This window comes from Scyliorhinus canicula, chromosome 16, assembly GCF_902713615.1.
Source record: "Scyliorhinus canicula chromosome 16, sScyCan1.1, whole genome shotgun sequence".
NCBI classification, from domain to species: domain Eukaryota; kingdom Metazoa; phylum Chordata; class Chondrichthyes; order Carcharhiniformes; family Scyliorhinidae; genus Scyliorhinus; species Scyliorhinus canicula.
In genome coordinates this window covers 81,313,212-81,331,938 of record NC_052161.1, presented here as the reverse complement: position 1 = coordinate 81,331,938, position 18,727 = coordinate 81,313,212, and the positions used below count along the sequence as shown (strand labels likewise).

Genomic DNA, 18,727 nt, shown 5'->3' with positions numbered 1-18,727 from the left:
GATTACTGGGTTACAGGGGTAGGGTGGAAGTGAGGGCTTAAGTGGGTCAGTGCAGACCCGATGGGCCAAATGGCCTCCTTCTGCACTGTATGTTCTATGTTCTGATTAAATGTATGCAGGATGTATGCAGGACGTTGTGGGAGGCTGGGGTGGAAATTGCGGGTCCCCGAGCAGAGATATTTGAATCGTCGACAGCCACACGTGAGGTGCCTGAAGATTGGAGGGTAGCAAATGTTGGGCCTTTGTTTAAAAAGGGCCGCAGGGAAAAGCCTGGGAACTATAGGCAGGTCAGCCTAACATCTGTGGTGGGTAAGTTGTTCAAAGCTATTCTGTGAGACAGGATCTACAGGTATTTAGAGAGGCAAGGACTGATTAGAGACAGTGAGTGGAAAATGATGTCTCACAAATTTGGTTGAGTTTTTTGAAGATAGGTGAAGGCAGTGCAGCTGATGTTGTCTTCATGGACTTTGGCAAGGCCTTTGATAAGGTACCGCATGGTAGGTTGTTGCATAAGGTTAAATCTCACGGGATCCAGGGTGAAGTAGCCTATTGGATACAAAATTGGCTTGGCGACCAAAGCCAAAGGGTGGTTGTAGAGGGTTATTTTTCAAATTGGAGGCCTGTGACCAGCGGTGTGCCTCAGGGATCAGTGCTGGGTTCATTGTTATTTGTTATTTATATTAATGATTTGGATGAGAATTTAGGAGGCATTAGGAGAATTTAGGAGGCAATTTAGTAAGTTTGGAGATGACACCAAGATTGGTGGCATAGTGGATAGTGGAGAAGGTTATCTAGGATTGCAACGGGATCTTGATCAATTGGGCCAGTGGGCCGAAGAATGGCAGATGGAATTTAATTTAGATAAATGTGAGGTGATGCGTTTTGATCGATCAAATCACGGCAGGACCTACTCAGTTAATGATAGGGTGTTGGGGAGAGTTACAGAACAAAGAGATCTAGGAGTACAGGTTCATAGCTCCTTGAAAGTGGAGGCACAAGTGGACAGGGTGGTGAAGAAGGCATTCGGCATGCTTGGTTTCATTGGTCGGAACATTGAATAATGGTGTTGGGATGCCTTGTTGAAGTTGTGCAAGGCATTAGTAAGGCCACACATAGAATACTGTGTACAGTTCTGGTCACCCTATTATGGAAAGTATATTCTTAAACTAGAAAGAGTGCAGAAAAGATTTACTAGGATGCTACCAGGACTTGATTGTTTGAGTTATAAGGAGAGGCTGGATAGACTGGGACTTTATTCCCTGGAGCATAGGAGGCTTCAGGTGATCTTATAGAGGTCTATAAAATAATGAGGGGCATAGATGAGGTACATAGTCAATATCTTTTCCCAAAGTTTGGGAGTCTAAAACGAGAGGGCATAGGTTTAAGGTAGGAGGGGAGAGATACAAAAGGGTCCAGAGGGGAATTTTTTCACACAGTGGGTGGTGAGTGTCTGTAATGAGCTGCCAGAGGCTGGTTTGGCACAGTGAGATAAATTGCTGGCTTGTAAAGCAGACCAAGGCCAGCAGCATGGGTTCAATTCCTGTACCAGCCTCCCCGAACAGGCGCCGGAATGTGACGACTAGGGTCTTTTCACAGTAACTTAATTTGAAGCCTACTTGTGACAACAAGCAATTTTCATTTCATTTCATTTCAAAGGCAATAGTAGAGGGGGGTGAAAATTTGTCTTTAAAAAGCATTTATACAGTTATATGGGTAAGATGGTTTAGAGGGATTTGGGCCAAATGTGGTCAATTGGGACTAGCTAGTGGGTAAAAACTGGGCGGCATGGATAAGTTGGGCCGATGGGCCTGTTTCCATGCTGTAAACCTCTATGGCTCTATACCACTATGACTCTAAGTCAAGATAGTGAGTGTCTTGGAGGGGAGCCCCAGGTGGTGTTAGTGTGCCGAGGCATCTGTTTTCCTTGTCCTTCTAGATGGTAGTGGTTGTGGTTTGGAATGTGCTGCCTAAGGACCTCTGGTGAATGTCTGCAGTGCATCTTGTAGATGGTGCACGCAGCAGCTGCTGTTCATCTGTGGTGAAGGGATTGAGTGTTTGTGGAGCATGTGGGAGAAGGACCCTGGGGAACAGTATAAGGATCCTCATGTTTAAACCTTCCTTTCCTGTTTAAATCTGTTTTTTCTGTGTTATTTCCTTTATGTTCTGTTATGCTGGATTCCACAATTCTGCAGACTTTGATTTTAAACTGAAACACCCCCGGTACAAGGTGCTATTAACTGGTCCGAGGACTCCATCCAGTGCAATGTGCTATGTGGCATAGACCAGTGATGTCACATTTTGACGGACTTGGCAAGCAGCCAATCGGCTCCTCTGGAATCCTGGGGTTGTTGTTTTTCGATTGGTTGAATGAGTTCCAGATCATTCTGGCAAAGAAGGCAAAATCAGTTTTTGGGTTCAATTCTGGTGAAGTCCAGGAGAGAGCTAAGGCTGGTGTTTAATTTATGATTAAAAGACTGCAAGCAATCTCTGTCGTCAGATCTGTAAAAGCCTAACATCTGTTTGCAAGGCTGAGAAAGGCTGATAGCTCTCTCTTGAGACCTCTAAAGGTCTGGAAGAAAAAGCCTTTTCCTTTCTCTCTACCCTGCAGCCATAATACCTGCTCAAAGGCCAGGCAAGCTTTCGAGATTCTCGTTTTAGACTCCCCAAATTTGGGAAAAGGTGTCGACCATCAACCTCATCTATGCCCCTCATTATTTTATAGACCTCTATAAGATCAACCTTAAGCCTCCTACGCTCCAGGGGAAAAAGTCCCAGTCTATCCAGCCTCTCCTTATAACTCAATGAAACCTCTGTTTTAAATTCTCAGGCAGTGAATTCTAATATTGTATTAGTGAGACTGAGAGCCAACCTGGTGGAAGTCAGTCAAGTGAAAGTGACGCCCCAGAGGAACCTCTAGGGCCGATGTATTCTTAATTGAAGGCACAAACTGAAAGATACGATCCAACCGATGGATTTCAACTCTTCGGATCCCAAGAGGATTGCCGACTACAAAGACCGCAACCTCAGAAGCAAAGATACTCATCGCTCTTTTAATCTTTTAATCCCCATTATTTTGATCCTTCCCTGTCCCACTGTGCGTTTGCCTTGTGTGTGTGGGTGGAGGGTGAGGCGTTGGTTGTGGAGTTAATTACATTCGCAGACCGTTGTCTATTATTGCCATTATATGTTTAACTCTTTTGTTATAAACAAAGAGCTCTTTTGTGTTTTACTTACAAATCTGGTGCCTGTAAGTCATTGGAACAATTGAGGGCAAAAAAGTCCCACAAGTTTTACACAAATTATTGGTTAATTCACTTGACTGCATCATGAGAACGTGGACTGTGTGCCACAGACTATGGCGACTGACAGCGCAGCACATGGACCATACATTTTATGCAGACTCTAGTGTAGAGTGCATCCTGTGGGCAGTGGGACTGCAGAGTGTGAGTGGGCTATAAAGATTGTACTAACAGGATGACTATTTGTGTTTCTCTTGAGCAGCAGAGTTACATGGAAGGTCGTTTGTGCCTTTCTGCTTCCAGTGTGATCTTCAACCAAGTGAAAGGATCATGCTCTGAATCTCCTGCAGAGGACAGTAAGTAACATTATTCAGCATTTTGGCAGAATGTGTCTAAAACTGAGGTATGGAAATATGCTGGATTAGGGAGCTGTACCCAATCTCAGAGCAAGGCAGCAGTTCACCCATCCTGGATTAGGGAGCTGTACCCAATCTCAGAGCGGGGCAGCAGTTCACCCATCCTGGATTAGAGAGATGTACCCAATCTCAGAGAGAGGCAGCAGTTCACCCATCCTGGATTAGGGAGCTGTACCCAATCTCAGAGCGAGGCAGCAGTTCACCCATCCTGGATTAGGGAGATGTACCCAATCTCAGAGCGAGGCAGCAGTTCACTCATCCTGGATTAGGGAGCTGTACCCAATCTCAGAGCGAGGCAGCAGTTCACCCATCCTGGAGTAGGGAGCTGTACCCAATCTCAGAGCGAGGCAGCAGTTCACTCATCCTGGATTAGGGAGCTGTACCCAATCTCAGAGCGAGGCAGCAGTTCACCCATAATGGTTTAGGGAGCTGTACCCAATCTCAGAGCGAGGCAGCAGTTCACCCATAATGGTTTAGGGAGCTGTACCCAATCTCAGAGCGAGGCAGCAGTTCACTCATCCTGGATTAGGGAGCTGTACCCAATCTCAGAGCGAGGCAGCAGCTCACCCATAATGGTTTAAGGAGCTGTACCCAATCTCATTGATCAGCAGTTCACCCATCCTGGAGTAGGAAACTGTAACCAATCTCAGAGCAAGTCAGCATTTCATCCACCCTGGAGCAGGGAGCTGTACACAATCTCAGAGCGAGGCAGCAGTTCATCTACCCTGGAGTAGGGAGCTGTACCCAATCTCATTGAGGCAGCAATTCACCCATCCTGGATTGGGGAGCTGTAACCAATCTCAGAGCGAGGCAGCAGTTCACCCATCCTGGATTAGGGAGCTATACCCAATCTCGGAGCGAAACAGCAGTTCACCGATCCTGGATTCGGGAATTGTACCCAATCTCAGTGAGGCAGCAGTTCACCCGTCCTGGATTAGGGAGCTATACCCAATCTCGGAGCGAAGCAGCAGTTCACCTATCCTGGATTCGGGAATTGTACCGAATCTCAGTGAGGCAGCAGTTCACCCATCCTGGATTCAGGAATTGTACCCAATCTCAGTGAGGCAGCAGTTCACCTATCTTGGATTCGGGAGCTCTACCGAAACTCAGAGCGAGACAGCAGTTCACCCACCTGGATTAGGAAACTGTACCCAATTTCAGAGCAAGACATCAGTTCATCCATCTAGGGTAAGGAACTGTACCCAATCTCAGAGCGGCAGCAGTTCACCCATCCTGGATTAAGGGAGCTGTACCCAATCACAGATCGATGCAGCAGTTCACTCACCCAGGATTAGAGAGCTGGAAAAGGGGGTGGAATGTGGGTCGTATAGACCCATATTACTATTGAACACGGATGTGAAAGTATTGGCTAAATTGTTGGCGGGGAGGATGGAGGATTGTGTCCCAGGGGTGATTGCATAAAATCAAAAAGGCTTTGTGAAGGACAGGCAGCTCGTGAGTAATATTAGACGGCTGTTGAATGTGGTGATGAATCCGTCGAAATCTCTGGTACTGGAGGTGGTGGTGTCCATGGACGCGGAGAAAGCATTTGATCGGGTGGAGTGGCGTTACTTGTTCGAAGTTTTGGGAAGGTTTGAGTTTGGGCTGAGATTTGTGGCATGGGTGCAGTTGCTGTATGTGGTGCCAAGAGCGAGGGTGAGGACGAATGATATGAGCTCTCAAAGCTTTGACTTACACAGGGGTACGAGGCAGGGGTGCCCGCTGTCGCCGCTGCTGTTTGCGCTGGCCATAGAGCTATTGGCGATGGCTCTCAGGGGGTCGGCAGAGTGCCAGGGGATAATGAGGGGACAGAGGGAGCATCGGGTGTCACTCTATGCCGATGACCTCTTGCTGTATGTTTTGGATCCGTTGGAGAGTATGGGAAGGATTATGGGCCTGTTGGGGAGGTTTGGAGGGTTCTCGGCATACAAGCTGAATGTCGGGAAAAGCGAGGTATTCCCGGTGAATGAGCTGGCGCAGCAGGCTAATTTAGAGGGGATGCCATTTACGGTAGCGTGGGATAGATTTAGGTACTTGGGGATTCAGGTAGCGAGGGAATGGATGGGGCTCCATAAGTGGAACTTAACGAAGTTGGTGGAGGAGGCCAGGGAGGATCTTAAGAGGTGGGATACACTGCACTTAACGTTGGCGGGGAGGGTCCAAGTGGTGAAAATTAATATTCTGCCGAGGTTCTTGTTTATCTTTCAGGCTCTCCCAATCTTTAAACCAAAGGCCTTTTTTCGGAAAGTGGACACAATCGTCTCTGACTTTTTATGGGCGGGGAAGGTGCGAGGGTGGGGAGGACCCTGCTACAGAGGCAGCAGGGGGGGTTGACGTTGCGGAACTTGCTTCATCATTATTGGGTGGCGAATGTGGACAAGGTGCGGCGGTGGTGGGAAGGAGAAGGGGTAGAGTGGGTTAGGATGGAGGAGGAATCTTGTAAGGGGTCTAGTTTGAGGGCTATGGTGACGGCAGCGTTGCCAATGGCTCTGAGTAGGTATTCAAGGAGCCCTGTGGTGCAGTCCACGGTGAAGATATGGAATCAGTTGAGGAGGCTTTTTGGGTGGAAGGGATGTCGGTGCTAACGCCGCTGTGCGAGACTCGTGGGTTTGAGGATAGTGTATACAGGAGGTGGAGGGATGTGGGCCTGGTCAAGGTGAGAGATTTGTATTTGGAGGAAGGGTATGCCAGTCTGGAGGAGCTAGGGGAGAGGATAGAGCTGCTGAGGGGTAGTGAGTTCGGGTATCTACAGTTTAGGGACTTTGCACAGAACGTCTGGAAGGGGTTCCCTAGATTGCCGGGATACACCTTGCTAGAGCGACTGTTGCTTCCGGATATGGAAGGGGAGGGAAGAATTGGTGATACATATGTGTCTGGGGGAGCAGAGAGGCGAGCAGGTGGTGAAGATCAAGGAGAAATTGGAAGCGGAGTTGGGAATTTAGATCAATTGGGGAGTATGGAGTGAGGCACTGCGAAGGGTAAACGGGACCTCTTGTGCAAGGATGAGCCTGATACAGTTTAAGATGGTGCACAGGGTTCGTATGACTCGGGCGAGAATGAGTGGGTTCTTTCAAGGTGTAGCAGATGAGTGTGAGAGGGGGGGGGGGGGGGGCAGCAAATCAAGGGGTTGTGAAAAATTGGGCAGATTCTGGGCGGGAGTGTTCGCGATGTTAGCCAGGATAGTGGAGGAGGGAGTAGACCCAGGCCCTTTGGTGGCGATATTTGGGGTTTCAGAGAAGCCTGAGCTCATGGAGAGGAGGAAGGCCAATGTCTTGGCCTTCGCCTCTGATTGCACGGCGCCGAATTTTGCTGGAGAGGCGGTCGGCATCGCCACCGGGGGTAACAGCATGGTTGGGTGACCTGTATGACTTCCTGCGGTTAGAGAAGATAAAGTATGAGTTAAGGGGCTCAGCAGAGGAGTTTGAGAAAAGGTGGGGGATGTTTGTGACCGTGTTTGAGGAGCTGTTCGTCGTGAAGGGGTGGGTGATGGGGAGGGTGGGGGTTGAAAAGGAGAAAGATCTGTACAAATTGGACAGTTGATTGTTGGGAAGAATGTTTCCCGGGGTGTTTATTTGCTGCAACCTACTTTGATACAGGTTTGAGTAAAATATGTTTTTTTTGAAAAGGACTAGGAAGCAGTACCCAATCTCAGAGCGGCAGCAGTTCACCCATAATCGATTAGAGAACTGGGCCCAATCTCAGAGCGAGGCAGCAGTTCACTAATCCTGGATTAGGGAGCTGTACCCAATCTCCGAGCGATGCAGCCTTTCACCCATCCTGGAGTAGAGAGCTGTACCCAATCTCAGAGCGAGGCAGCAGTTCACCATCCTGGAGTAGGGAGCTGTACCCAATCTCAGAGCGAGGCAGCAGTTCACCCATCCTGGATTAGGGAGCTGTACCCAATCTCAGACCCAGGCAGCAGTTCACCCATCCTGGAGTAGGGAGCTGTACCCAATCTCAGACCCAGGCAACAGTTCACCCATCCTGGAGGATGGAGCTGTACCCAATCTCAGAGTGGCAGCAGTTCACCTATCTTGGATTAGGGAGCTCTACCCAATCTCAGTGATGCAGCAATTCACCCATCCTGGAGTATGAAGCTGTACCCAATCTCAGAGCGAGGCAGCAGTTCACCCATCCTGCATACGGAAGCTGTACACAATCTCAGAGCGAGGCAGCAGTTCACCCATCGTGCATTTGGAAGCTGTACCCAATCTCAGAGCGAGGCAGCAGTTCACCCATCCTGGTGTCAATAGATCATAGATTTTACTGTGCAGAAGGAGGCCATCGAGTCTGCACCGGGCTTGGAAAGAGCACCCCACTTAATGCCACACCTCCACCCTCCGCCCGTGAAGCAGAACCCCCATCTAACCTTTTTAGAGACTAAGGGCAATTTAGCATGGCCAATCCACCTAACCTGCACATCTTTGGACTGTGGGAGCAAACTGGAGCACCCGGAGGAAACCCACGCAGACACTGGGAGAACGTGCAGACTCCACACAGACAGTGACCCAAGCCGGGAATCGAACCTGGGACCCTGGAGCTGTGAAGCAACTGTGCTAACCGCAATGCTACCGTGCTGCCCATAGTAGGGAGCTGTACCCAACCTCAGACCGAGGCAGCAGTTCACCCATCCTGGAGTAGGAAGCTGTACCCAATCTCAGAGTGAGGCAGCAGCTCACCAGTCCCACATTCACTGCAGAAACGAAGCATTTGCACTGAAACATTGCCCTGGAATATGGAATTTGTTGAGCTATTTGTAGAGACTGATAATTTTTTTTACCCAAATTGTTCTGAAACGGTTATTGTCAATGATTACCTGCTCCAACTTTGTGAGAAGTAGCCTGTGTGGAATATAAGCAAAGTAGGAAGGAACTTAAGCAAGGAGTCAGGAGGGCCAAAAAGAGTCACGAAAAGTCATTGGCAAGTAGGGTTAAGGAAAATCCCAAGGCTTTTTACACGCACATAAAAAGCAAGAGGGTAGCCAGGGAAAGGGTTGGCCCACTGAAGGACAGGCGAGGGAATCTATGTGTGGAGCCAGAGGAAATGGGCAAGGTACTAAATGAATACTTTGCATCAGTATTCACCAAAGAGAAGGAATTGGTGGATGTTGAGTCTGGAGAATTGTGTGTAGATAACCTGGGTCACATTGAGATCCAAAAAGACGAGATGTTGGGCGTCTTGAAAAATATTAAGGTGGATATGTCCCCAGGGCTTGATGTGATCTACCCCAGAATACTGAAGGAGGCTAGAGAGGAAATTGCTGAGGCCTTGACAGAAATCTTTGGATCCTTGCTGTCTTCAGGTGATGTCCCGGAGGACTGGAGAATAGCCAATGCTGTTCCTTTGTTTAAGAAGGGTAGCAAGGATAATCCAGGGAACTACAGGATGGTGAGCCTTACATCAGTGGTAGGGATTCTTCGAGACAGGATCTACTCCCATTTGGAAGCAAATGGATGTATTAGCGAGAGGCAGCATGGTTTTGTGAAGGAGAGGTCGTGTCTTACTAACTTGATAGAGTTTTTCGAGTTCACAAAGATGATTGATGCAGGTAGGGCAGTGGATGTTGTCTATATGGACTTCAATAAGGCCTTTGACAAGGTCCCTCATGGCAGACTGGTACAAAAGGTGAAGTCACACGGGATCAGGAGTGAGCTGGCAAGATGGATACAGAACTGGCTAGGTCATAGAAGGCAGAGAGTAGCAATGGAAGGGTGCTTTTCTGATTGGAGGGCTATGACTAGTGGTGTTCCGCAGGGATCAGTGCTGGGACCTTTGCTGTTCGTAGTATATATAAATGATTTGGAGAAAAATGTGACTGGTCTGATTAGTAAGTTTGCAGACGACACAAAGGTTGGGGAATTGTGGATAGCAATGAGGACTGTCAGAGGATACAGCAGGATTTAGATCATTTGGAGACTTGGGTGGAGAGATGGCAGATGGAGTTTAATCCGGACAAATGTGAGGTAATGCATTTTGGAAGGTCTAATGCAGGTAGGGAATATACAGTGAATGGTAGAACCCTCAAGAGTATTGACAGTCAGAGAGATCTAGGTATGCAAGTCCACAGGTCACTGAAAGGAGCAACACAGGTGGAGAAGGTAGTCAAGAAGGCATACGGCATGCTTGCCTTCATTGGCCGAGGCATTGAGTCTATAAATTGGCAAGTCATGTTGCAGCTGTAAAGAAACTTGTTAGGCCACACTTGGAGTATAGTGTTCAATTCTGGTTGCCACACTACCAGAAGGATGTGGAGGCTTAAGAGAGGGTGCAGAAGAGATTTACCAGGATGTTGCCTGGTATGGAGGGCATTAGCTATGAGGATACGTTCGCACTGGAATGACGGAGGTTGAGGGCCAACCTGATAGAGGTCTACAAAATTATGAGGGGCATAGACAGAGTGGATAGTCAGAGGCTTTTTCCCAGGATAGAGGGGTCAATTACTAGGGGGCATAGGTTTAAAGTGCGAGAGGCGAGGTTTAGAGGAGATGTACAAAGAAAGTTACTCGCTGCCGGAGGAGGTGGTGGAAGCAGGGACGATAGTGGCGTTTAAGGGGCATCTTGACAGAGGGATACGGATCCCGGATGTTTAGAAGATTTTAGTTTAGACAGGCAGCATGGTCGGCATGGGCTTGGAGGGCCGCAGGGCCTGTTCCTGTGCTGTACTTTTCTTTGTTCTTTGTTCTTTGATGGGGTCAATGGGATAGACTCAGCGTGTCATTTATGTGCACACAGGTGAGGAGGAGAGGGACCGTTGTGACCAGCTTCAGCAGAAGAAGGCAGAAATTGCCCGGTGTTGGATAAAGTATTGTCTCAATCTGCTGCAAGACTCCCGCAAGTTACTTGAGGTATCCTGCACTGGGCTGGTTTGTTTCTTTTCAGTCTTACACAGAAACACATAAGATGTCACAAGTGACTGCCCCTTGAACTTCTACAAGATGAACAACCGGGCATGAGAGGGGAACAATCCCCTTCGTTGTGTACAGAAATATGACAGAGATGATAGAAAATGCGGGCATTGAGGGCCCTGATCTGTGTCAGCCCTTTTATCTCCATCTTGTGAGGTCTCTGGGCTACAGTAGATGGTACTGTGGTTCATTCAAGAGCCCAAGTGTCCATTCTTACATTGTCAGTTTCTTGATGCAGAGCAGCTAACCCAGGACCATCTCTGCTCAGTATTGTGCCCCCATGACAGTGAATGAACTCACAGCCTCCTGTGTTAGACCTGCATGTTCTTCAAGATGCAAGCTCACTGCCTCTGCTGGCTGCCTGACTGCTGTAGAACTGAACATCTTCAGACAATATACCATTGGCTGATCCTTTGTCATCAGATGAAGGATGTTCAAGGTGTTTTGTAGGCCATTCAGTTGAGGTGTTTGGTCACTGATGTATAACTGAGGTCTGACTGTGTTAAATGTTCATAACGTGTTCATAACAGGGAACAAAGCAATGGCTGAGGAACTAAATTCGTACTTTGCTTCTGTCTTCACAAAGGAGACATGAATATTACATCGGAAGTTCTGAGAAGCACAGATTTAGTGAGGAGCTGAAGGAAATTAGTAAAGAAATGGTTTTGGGGAATTAATGGCATTGGAAGCGGACAAATCTCCAGGACTTGATAATCTGCATCCCAGAGTACTTAAGGAAATGGCCCTAGAATAGTAGATCCATTGCTGGTCAGTTTCAAAAATTCTTTGGACTCTGGAATATTTCTGCTGATTGAAGGGTAGCCAATGTAACCCCGCTGTTCAAAAGGAAGGTAGAGATAAAACAGGGAACTATAGACCAGTGAGCCTAACGTCGCTAGTAGGGAGGTTGCTGGAGGTCTATTATCAAGGATTTCATAGCACAGCAATTGGAAAGCAGTGATGTAATCAGACAAAGTCAGTATGTGATTTACGAAAGGAAAATCATGCTTGACAAATCTATTAGAATTATTTGAAGACGCAAATAGTAGAGTTGACCAAGGCAAGCATCCAGCAGAGGGCAGCAGAGCAGAGCTTCTGATTGGCTGTTCCGGGGAGATTTGCATACGTGCAGTGCGGTCAGCGTAAGTTGAAGGTGTACCTGCGCAAGTGACCCGAGGAGTTTCGAGTGAAGGCAAGCATCCAGCAGAGGGCAGCAGAGCAGATCTTCTGATTGGCTGTTCCGGGGAGATTTGCATACGTGCAGTGCGGTCAGTGTAAGTTGAAGGTGTACCTGCGCAAGTGACCCGAGGAGTTCGAGTGAAGGCAAGCATCCAGCAGAGGGCAGCAGAGCAGAGCTTCTGATTGGCTGTTCCGGGGAGATTTGCATATCGTGCAGTTCAGTCAGCGTAAGTTGAAGGTGTACCTGCGCAAGTGACCTGAGGAGTTCGAGTGAAGGCAAGCATCCAGCAGAGGGCAGCAGAGCAGAGCTTCTGATTGGCTGTTCTGGGGAGATTTGCAAACGTGAAGTGCGGTCAGTGTAAGTTGAAGGTGGTTTGTGAAGGGGCTGTTCTCGAGTGACAGCTTTACCCGAAACACTACTTACGTAGTGTCTCCCACCCATCTGTCTCCTCTAACCAAAAAAAAAGTTCTGTCCGTCGGATTGCTAAACTAACAAGGGGATTATTGAGAGGAGTTATAGGGAGGTAGTCACACCTCAGGTAAAAGAAGAAGGTAGATGGGTTACCGTCAGGGGAACGAGAGGGAACCGGCAGGCAGTGCAGGGATCCCCTGTGGTTGTTCCCCTCGATAACAAGTATACCGTTTTGGATACTGTTGGGGGGGGGGGGGGGGGGGGGGGGGGGGGGGGGGGGGGGGGGGGGGGGGGGGTAGACGGGGACTTACCAGGGGTAAGCAATGGGGCACAGGTCTCTGGCACAGAGTCTGTCCCTGTTGCTCAGAGGGGAAGGGAGAAGAGGAACAGAGCACTTGTCATTGGGGACTCCATAGTTAGAGGAACAGACAGGAGGTCCTGTGGGAACGAAAGAGACTCACGGTTGGTGTGTTGCCTCCCAGGTGCCAGGGTTCGTGATGTCTCTGATCGTGTTTTGGGATCCTTAAGGGGGACGGGGAGCAGCCCCCAAGACGTGGTCCACATAGGTACCAACGACATAGGTAGGAAGAGATGGGGATTTGAGACAGAAATTCAGGGAGCTAGGGTGGAAGCTGAGAGCTAGAACAAACCGAGTTGTTATCTCTGGGTTGTTACCCGTGCCACGTGCTAGCGAAGTGAGAAATAAGGAGAGAGAGGAGTTGAACACGTGGCTACAGGGATGGTGCAGGAGGGAGGGTTTTGGTTTCCTGGATAATTGGGGCTCATTCTGGGGTAGGTGGGACCTCTACAAACAGGATGGTCTTCACCTGAACCAGAGGGGTACCAATATGCAGGGGGGGAGATTTGCTAGTGCTCTTTGGGGGGGTTTAAACTAATTCAGCAGGGGGATGGGAACCTAAATTGTAGTCCCAGAGTTCAGGATGTTGAGAGTAGTGAGGTCAGGGATAGGGTTAAAAGTTCGAAAGAAGGCACCGGCAAGCAAGATGCTGGTTTGAAGTGTCTACTTCAACGCCAGGAGCATCCGGAATAAGGTGGGCGAGCTTGCAGCATGGGTTGGTACCTGGGATCTCGATGTTGTGGCGATTTCGGAGACATGGGTAGAGCAGGGACAGGAATGGTTGTTGCAGGTTCCAGGATTTAGATGTTTCTGTAAGAACAGAGAAGATGGTAAAAGAGGGGGGGGTGTGGCATTGTTAATCAAGGAAAGTATTACGGCGGCAGAAAGAACGTTTGAGGACTCGTCTACTGAGGTAGTATGGGCCGAGGTTAGGAACAGGAGAGGAGAGGTTACCCAGTTGGGAGTTGTCTATAGACCTCCGAATAGTTCCAGAGATGTAGAGGAAAGGATTGCAAAGATGATTCTCGACAGGAGCGAGAGTAACAGGGTAGTTGTTATGGGTGACTTTAACTTTCCAAATATTGACTGGAAATACTATAGTTTCGAGGTACTATAGATGGGTCAGTTTTTGTGCAGTGTGTGCAGGAGGGTTTTTCTGACACAGTATGTAGACAGGCCAACAAGGGCGATGCCACATTGGATTTGGTACTGGGTAATGAACCGCCGGCCAGGTGTTAGATTTAGATGTAGGTGAGCACTTTAGTGATAGTGATCACAATTCGGTTATGTTACTTTTAGCGATGGGCAGGGATAGGTATATACCGCAAGGCAAGAATTATAGCTGGGGGAAAGGCAATTATGATGCTATTCGGCAAGATTAGGATGTAAAGATGGGAAGGAGGAACTGCGGGGATGGGTACAATCGAAATGTGGAGCTTTTTCAAGGAACAGCTACTGCGTGTCCTTGATAAGTATGTACCTGTCAGGCAGGGAGGAAGTTGTCGAGGCAAGGGACCGTGGTTTACTAAGGCAGTTGAAGCACTTGTCAAGAGGAAGAAGAAGGCTTATGTTAGGATGAGACATGAAGGCTCAGTGTAGGGCACTTGAAGAGTTACAAGTTAGCCAGGAAGAGGGACCTAAAGGAGAGCTAAGAAGAGCGAGGAAGGACATACGAAAAAGTCATTGCGGAGTAGGATCAAGGAAAACCCTAAAGGCTTTCTATAGGTATATCAGGAACCAAAAGAATGACTAGAGTAAGATTAGGGCCAATCAAGGATAGTAGTGGAAAGTTGTGTGTGGAATCAGAGGAGATAGGGGAAGCGTTAAATGGATATTTTTCGTCAGTGTTTACACTGGAGAAAGACAATGTTGTCAAGGAGAATCTCAGGTACAGTCAACCAGGCTAGATGGGATTGAGGTTCACAAGGAGGAGGTGTTAGCAATTTTGGAAAGTGTAAAAATAGATAAGTCCCCTGGGCCAGATGGGATTTATCCTAGGATTCTCTGGGAAGCCAGGGGAGGAGATTGCAGAGCCTTTGGCCTTGATCGTTTAATGTCGTCTTGGTGTCAGACAGGAATAGTGCCGGAAGACTGGAGTAGCAAATGTGTTCCCCTTGTTGAAGAAGGGGAGTAGAGACAACCCTGGTAATTATAGACCTGTGAGCCTTACTTCGGTTGTGGTAAATGTTGGAAAGGTTATAAGAGATAGGGTTCATAATCATCTTGAAAAGACAGTTGATTAGCGATAGTCAACACGGTTTTGTGAAGGTAGGTCATGCCACACAAACTTATTGGAGTTTTTGAGAGGTGACCAAACAGGGTGGATGAGGGTAAAGCAGTTGATGTGGTGTAATAGGATTTCAGTAAGGCTTTGATCAGGTTCCCCATGGTAGGCTATTGCAGAAAAATCGGAAGTATGGGATTGAAGGTGATTTAGCAGTTGGAGTCAGTAATTGGCTAGCTGAAAAGAAGACAGCTAGTTGATGACAATGTTCATCCTGGAGTTCAGTTACTAGTGGTGTACCGCAAGGATCTGTTTGGGGGCTACTGCTGTTTGTCATTTTTATAAATGACCTGGAAGAGGGTGTAGAAGGATGGGTTAGTAAATTTGCAGATGACACGAAGGTTGGTGGACTCTGATGCGGCCGCACCTGGAGTACTGCGTGTAGTTCTGGTCACCACATTATAGGAAGGATGTGGAAGCTTTGGAAAGGGTTTCAGAGGAGATTTACTTTGCCTGGTATGGAGGGAAGGTCTTACGAGGAAAGGCTCAGGACGTGAGGTTGTTTTCGTTAGAGAGGAGAAGGCTGAGAGGTGACTTAATAGAGACATATAAGATAGTCAGAGGGTTAGATAGGGTGGACATTGGGAGAGTCTTTTTCCTCGGATTGGTGATGGACCAACACAGGGGACATAGCTTTAAATTGAGGGGTGGTAGATATAGGACAGATGTCAGAGGCAGTTTCTTTACTCAGAGAGTAGTAGGGGTGTGGAACGCCCTGCCTGCAACAGTAGTAGACTCGCCAAATTTAAGGGCATTTAAGTGGTCACTGGATAGACATATGGATGAAAATGGAATAGTGTAGGTCAGAATAGGCTTCAGATGGTTTCACGGGTCGGCGCAACATCGAGGGCCGAAGGGCCCGTACTGCGCTGTAATGTTCTAATGTGATTTATTTAGACCTTCAGAAGGCTTTCGACAACGTCTCACATAGCAGATTACTTTGTAAAGTTAAATTGCATGAGATTACAGGTAGTGGCTTGAGATGGATAATAAGCTGGTTAGCAGATAGGAAGTAAAAAGGTGGAACAGATGGGTATTTTTCTGATTGGCAGGCAGTGAGCAGTGGGGTACCGCAGGGATCTGTGCCAGGACTCCAACTGTTCACATTATATATTAATAATTTGGAAGGGGCGGCACCGTGGCACAATGGTTACCACTGCTGCCTCACGGCGCTGAGGACCCGGGTTCGATCCCGGCCCTGGTCACTGCCCGAATGGAGTTTGCACATTCTTCCCATGTCTGCGTGGGTCTGACTCCCACAACGCAAAGATGTGCAAAGTAGGTGAAATGGTCACGCTAAATTGCCCCTTGATTGGATATAAAGAAAGAATTGGGCACTTTAAATTTATTTAAAAAAATTATTGGACTAAATGTTTTATCTCCAAATTTGCAAGCTCATCTTGCATCATTGACTTTGTCTTTATGTGCTGTGTTTGCGTAACCTACCTCTTCACTCACCTGATGAAGGAGCTGTGCTCCGAAAGCTAGTGATTCCAAAATAAACCTGTTGACTTTAATCTGGTGTTGTAAGACTTCTTACTGTGCCCACCCCAGTCCAACGCCAGCATCTCCACACCTTGTTCACCCATGATGATAATGAATGGTGGAGCAGGCTCGAAGGGCTGAATGGCCTCCTCCTCCTTCTATGTAAGTGTGTCACACACTGTCACAGTAAGGGCACTTTGTATATTTATTGTAACGCATATTTCCTACGGACGATTTGGTGAACTGGATTGGGATCGGCAGGAAGAGCTGAAAATCCAACTTAAAAAAGAAGAGGAGGAAAAAGAGCAGGGGAGGAAAAGTGCTGTGCTATTTGGATCTAGTGAAACATATCGATTTGATCCAGTCTGTTGAGGAGAAGGTGAGCTGCACTTACCCTGTGGACTTTACCACAAGCCCGTGAGGTGTTCTTGGTTGGGACAGAACTATGTGCAAGAAGCGAAGGAATTCTTTCAGCTGGATGACCATGTGACGGACCACGTTGAGGTAGTTCAGGATCACAGTGCACTATTCAAGACCCTGGCATTTTTTGAAGAGGACCAAGAGAGACGTTGCAAGATGCATAAACGGCGCATAGACATGCTGGAGGCGGTCCTACAAAGAGTTAAACCCACAGTATTACCTCTTGGTCTGTCGGCAACTTCAGTTTGAGATAGGAGATACATTCTATGAAATGATGGAGCTAAAGGTCTCTATTGCCAACCGGCAGGATGAGCTAGATAGTCATAACATCAAGAAATAAACCACCTGGCACAGTCAGCCATTACCTACTACAACCTCTTCCTCGAATCACTGAAGAACTCGGAAAAAGAAATTTCCGGAGCTGCTGGAGGCTGATGTTCTGCGGCCAGCACTGGTTTTGCAAGTTTCGCATTGGTTGGTTATACAGTAAGATGATTACTTCTGACCCCAAGACACAGCTGGGCAACCTGCAGCAATCAGTGGATTGTTACCCTGCTTTGTGGTGGATTACTGTAAAAGGCAGCCTGAGGCTGCCAAGGTGATGGAACCCGAGCTGGAGCTGCTGTGCTGAGATGGCCACCCTACTGCCAGCAAGAATGGAGAAGCTACAGGCTAAATTAGTGGCATTTGTGCTAATGACAATGACTGAACTGCTCCGGGGAGCTCTTGATTACCTTTGCCCAATTGCTGTAACTTCTCTGTGCAATAAACATAGCTGAGCATACTCAGCTCAGTTGCCATGGTGCTTTGTCTCCAGATGTAAATAGAAAAAAGCCTTCCATTTATGTTTTATTCTTTCATGGAAATGAGCATCGCTAGCAAGGCTGTATTTATTGCCATCACCCAATTATTCTTGAGAAGGGGATAGTGAGCCTCCTATTTAACGGCTGCAGTTCATGTGGTGTAGGTACAGCCACAGCGAGATCCAGGATTTTGACCCAGCGGCATTGAAGGAACAACATATATAGTCCCCAAGTCAGGATGGTGAGTGACCTTGGAGGGTAAAACTTGCAGGTGGTGCTGGTCCCACATATCTCGCTACCTTTAATCCTTCTTGTTGGCAGAAATCATGCTGCTAAAGGAGTCTTGATGAGTTGCTGCAGTGCATCTTGTAAATGCTACACTCTGCTGCCACTGTGTGCTGAAGTTTGAATGTTAAAGGTGGTGTGGGGTGCTGACAAAGCTCTTTTGTCCTGGCTAGTGTAATGGTAGTGTTGGAGCTGCACTCATTCGGGCAAGTGGAGAGTATTCCATCACACTCCTGAATTGTGCCTTGTGGACAGCCTTGTGGGGAGTCGGGTGCAAAGAACATACAGCACAGGAACAGGCCCTTCGGCCCTCTAAACCTGTACCGGTCATGATACCACCCTTGGCCAAAACCCTCAGCACTTCCTGGTGCCGTATCCCTCTATACCCATCCTAACCATGTATTTATCTTTGTTCTATTATCAACATGCCTTTTGCACGCCGTTAATGTATCTGCTTCCACAACCTCCCCTGTCATTTCTCTGACCAAAGTCACCAACCTATGTTCTGCTGTGTCCTCTGCCAAACCTCAATACTATCTGCCACTCCACCAACCTTGGTGTTATCCAGGAACTTACTAATCAGACCAGCTACACTTTCCTCCAAATCATTTATGTATATGGCAAACAACAGAGGCCCCAGCACCGATCCCTGTGGAACACCACGAGTCACAACCTTCCATTCAGAAAAACACCCTTCTACTGCTACCTTCTGCCTTCTGTGACCAAGCCAGTTGTGGGCTTCACCTTTTGTACCAGTTTGCCATGAGGCACCTATTCAAAGGCTTTACTGAAGTCCGTGTAAACAACATCCACCGCCCTCCCATCATCAATCAACTTGTCACCTCCTCAAAAAACTCTTATCAAGTTAGTGAGGCACGACCTCCCCTTCACAAAATCATGCTGTCTATTGCTAATGAGTCCATTTGATCCAAATAGGTATA

At 47.8% G+C, this 18,727-nt stretch overlaps 1 protein-coding gene across 1 annotated transcript in view; it reads left to right on the top strand.

The window, feature by feature from the left end:
* Positions 1–17,502, top strand: part of LOC119979560 (kinesin family binding protein) — a 106,036-nt gene extending 88,534 nt beyond the window's left edge. The window contains 12 exon segments of the mRNA XM_038821975.1: positions 3,502–3,595; positions 10,388–10,500; positions 16,507–16,629; positions 16,631–16,687; positions 16,689–16,712; positions 16,714–16,890; positions 16,892–17,033; positions 17,036–17,103; positions 17,105–17,155; positions 17,157–17,249; positions 17,252–17,320; positions 17,322–17,502. Coding sequence (XP_038677903.1) covers positions 3,502–3,595; positions 10,388–10,500; positions 16,507–16,629; positions 16,631–16,687; positions 16,689–16,712; positions 16,714–16,890; positions 16,892–17,033; positions 17,036–17,103; positions 17,105–17,155; positions 17,157–17,249; positions 17,252–17,320; positions 17,322–17,477 — 1,167 coding nt within the window. The 3' untranslated portion in view covers positions 17,478–17,502.
* Positions 17,503–18,727: the final 1,225 nt, after the last annotated feature.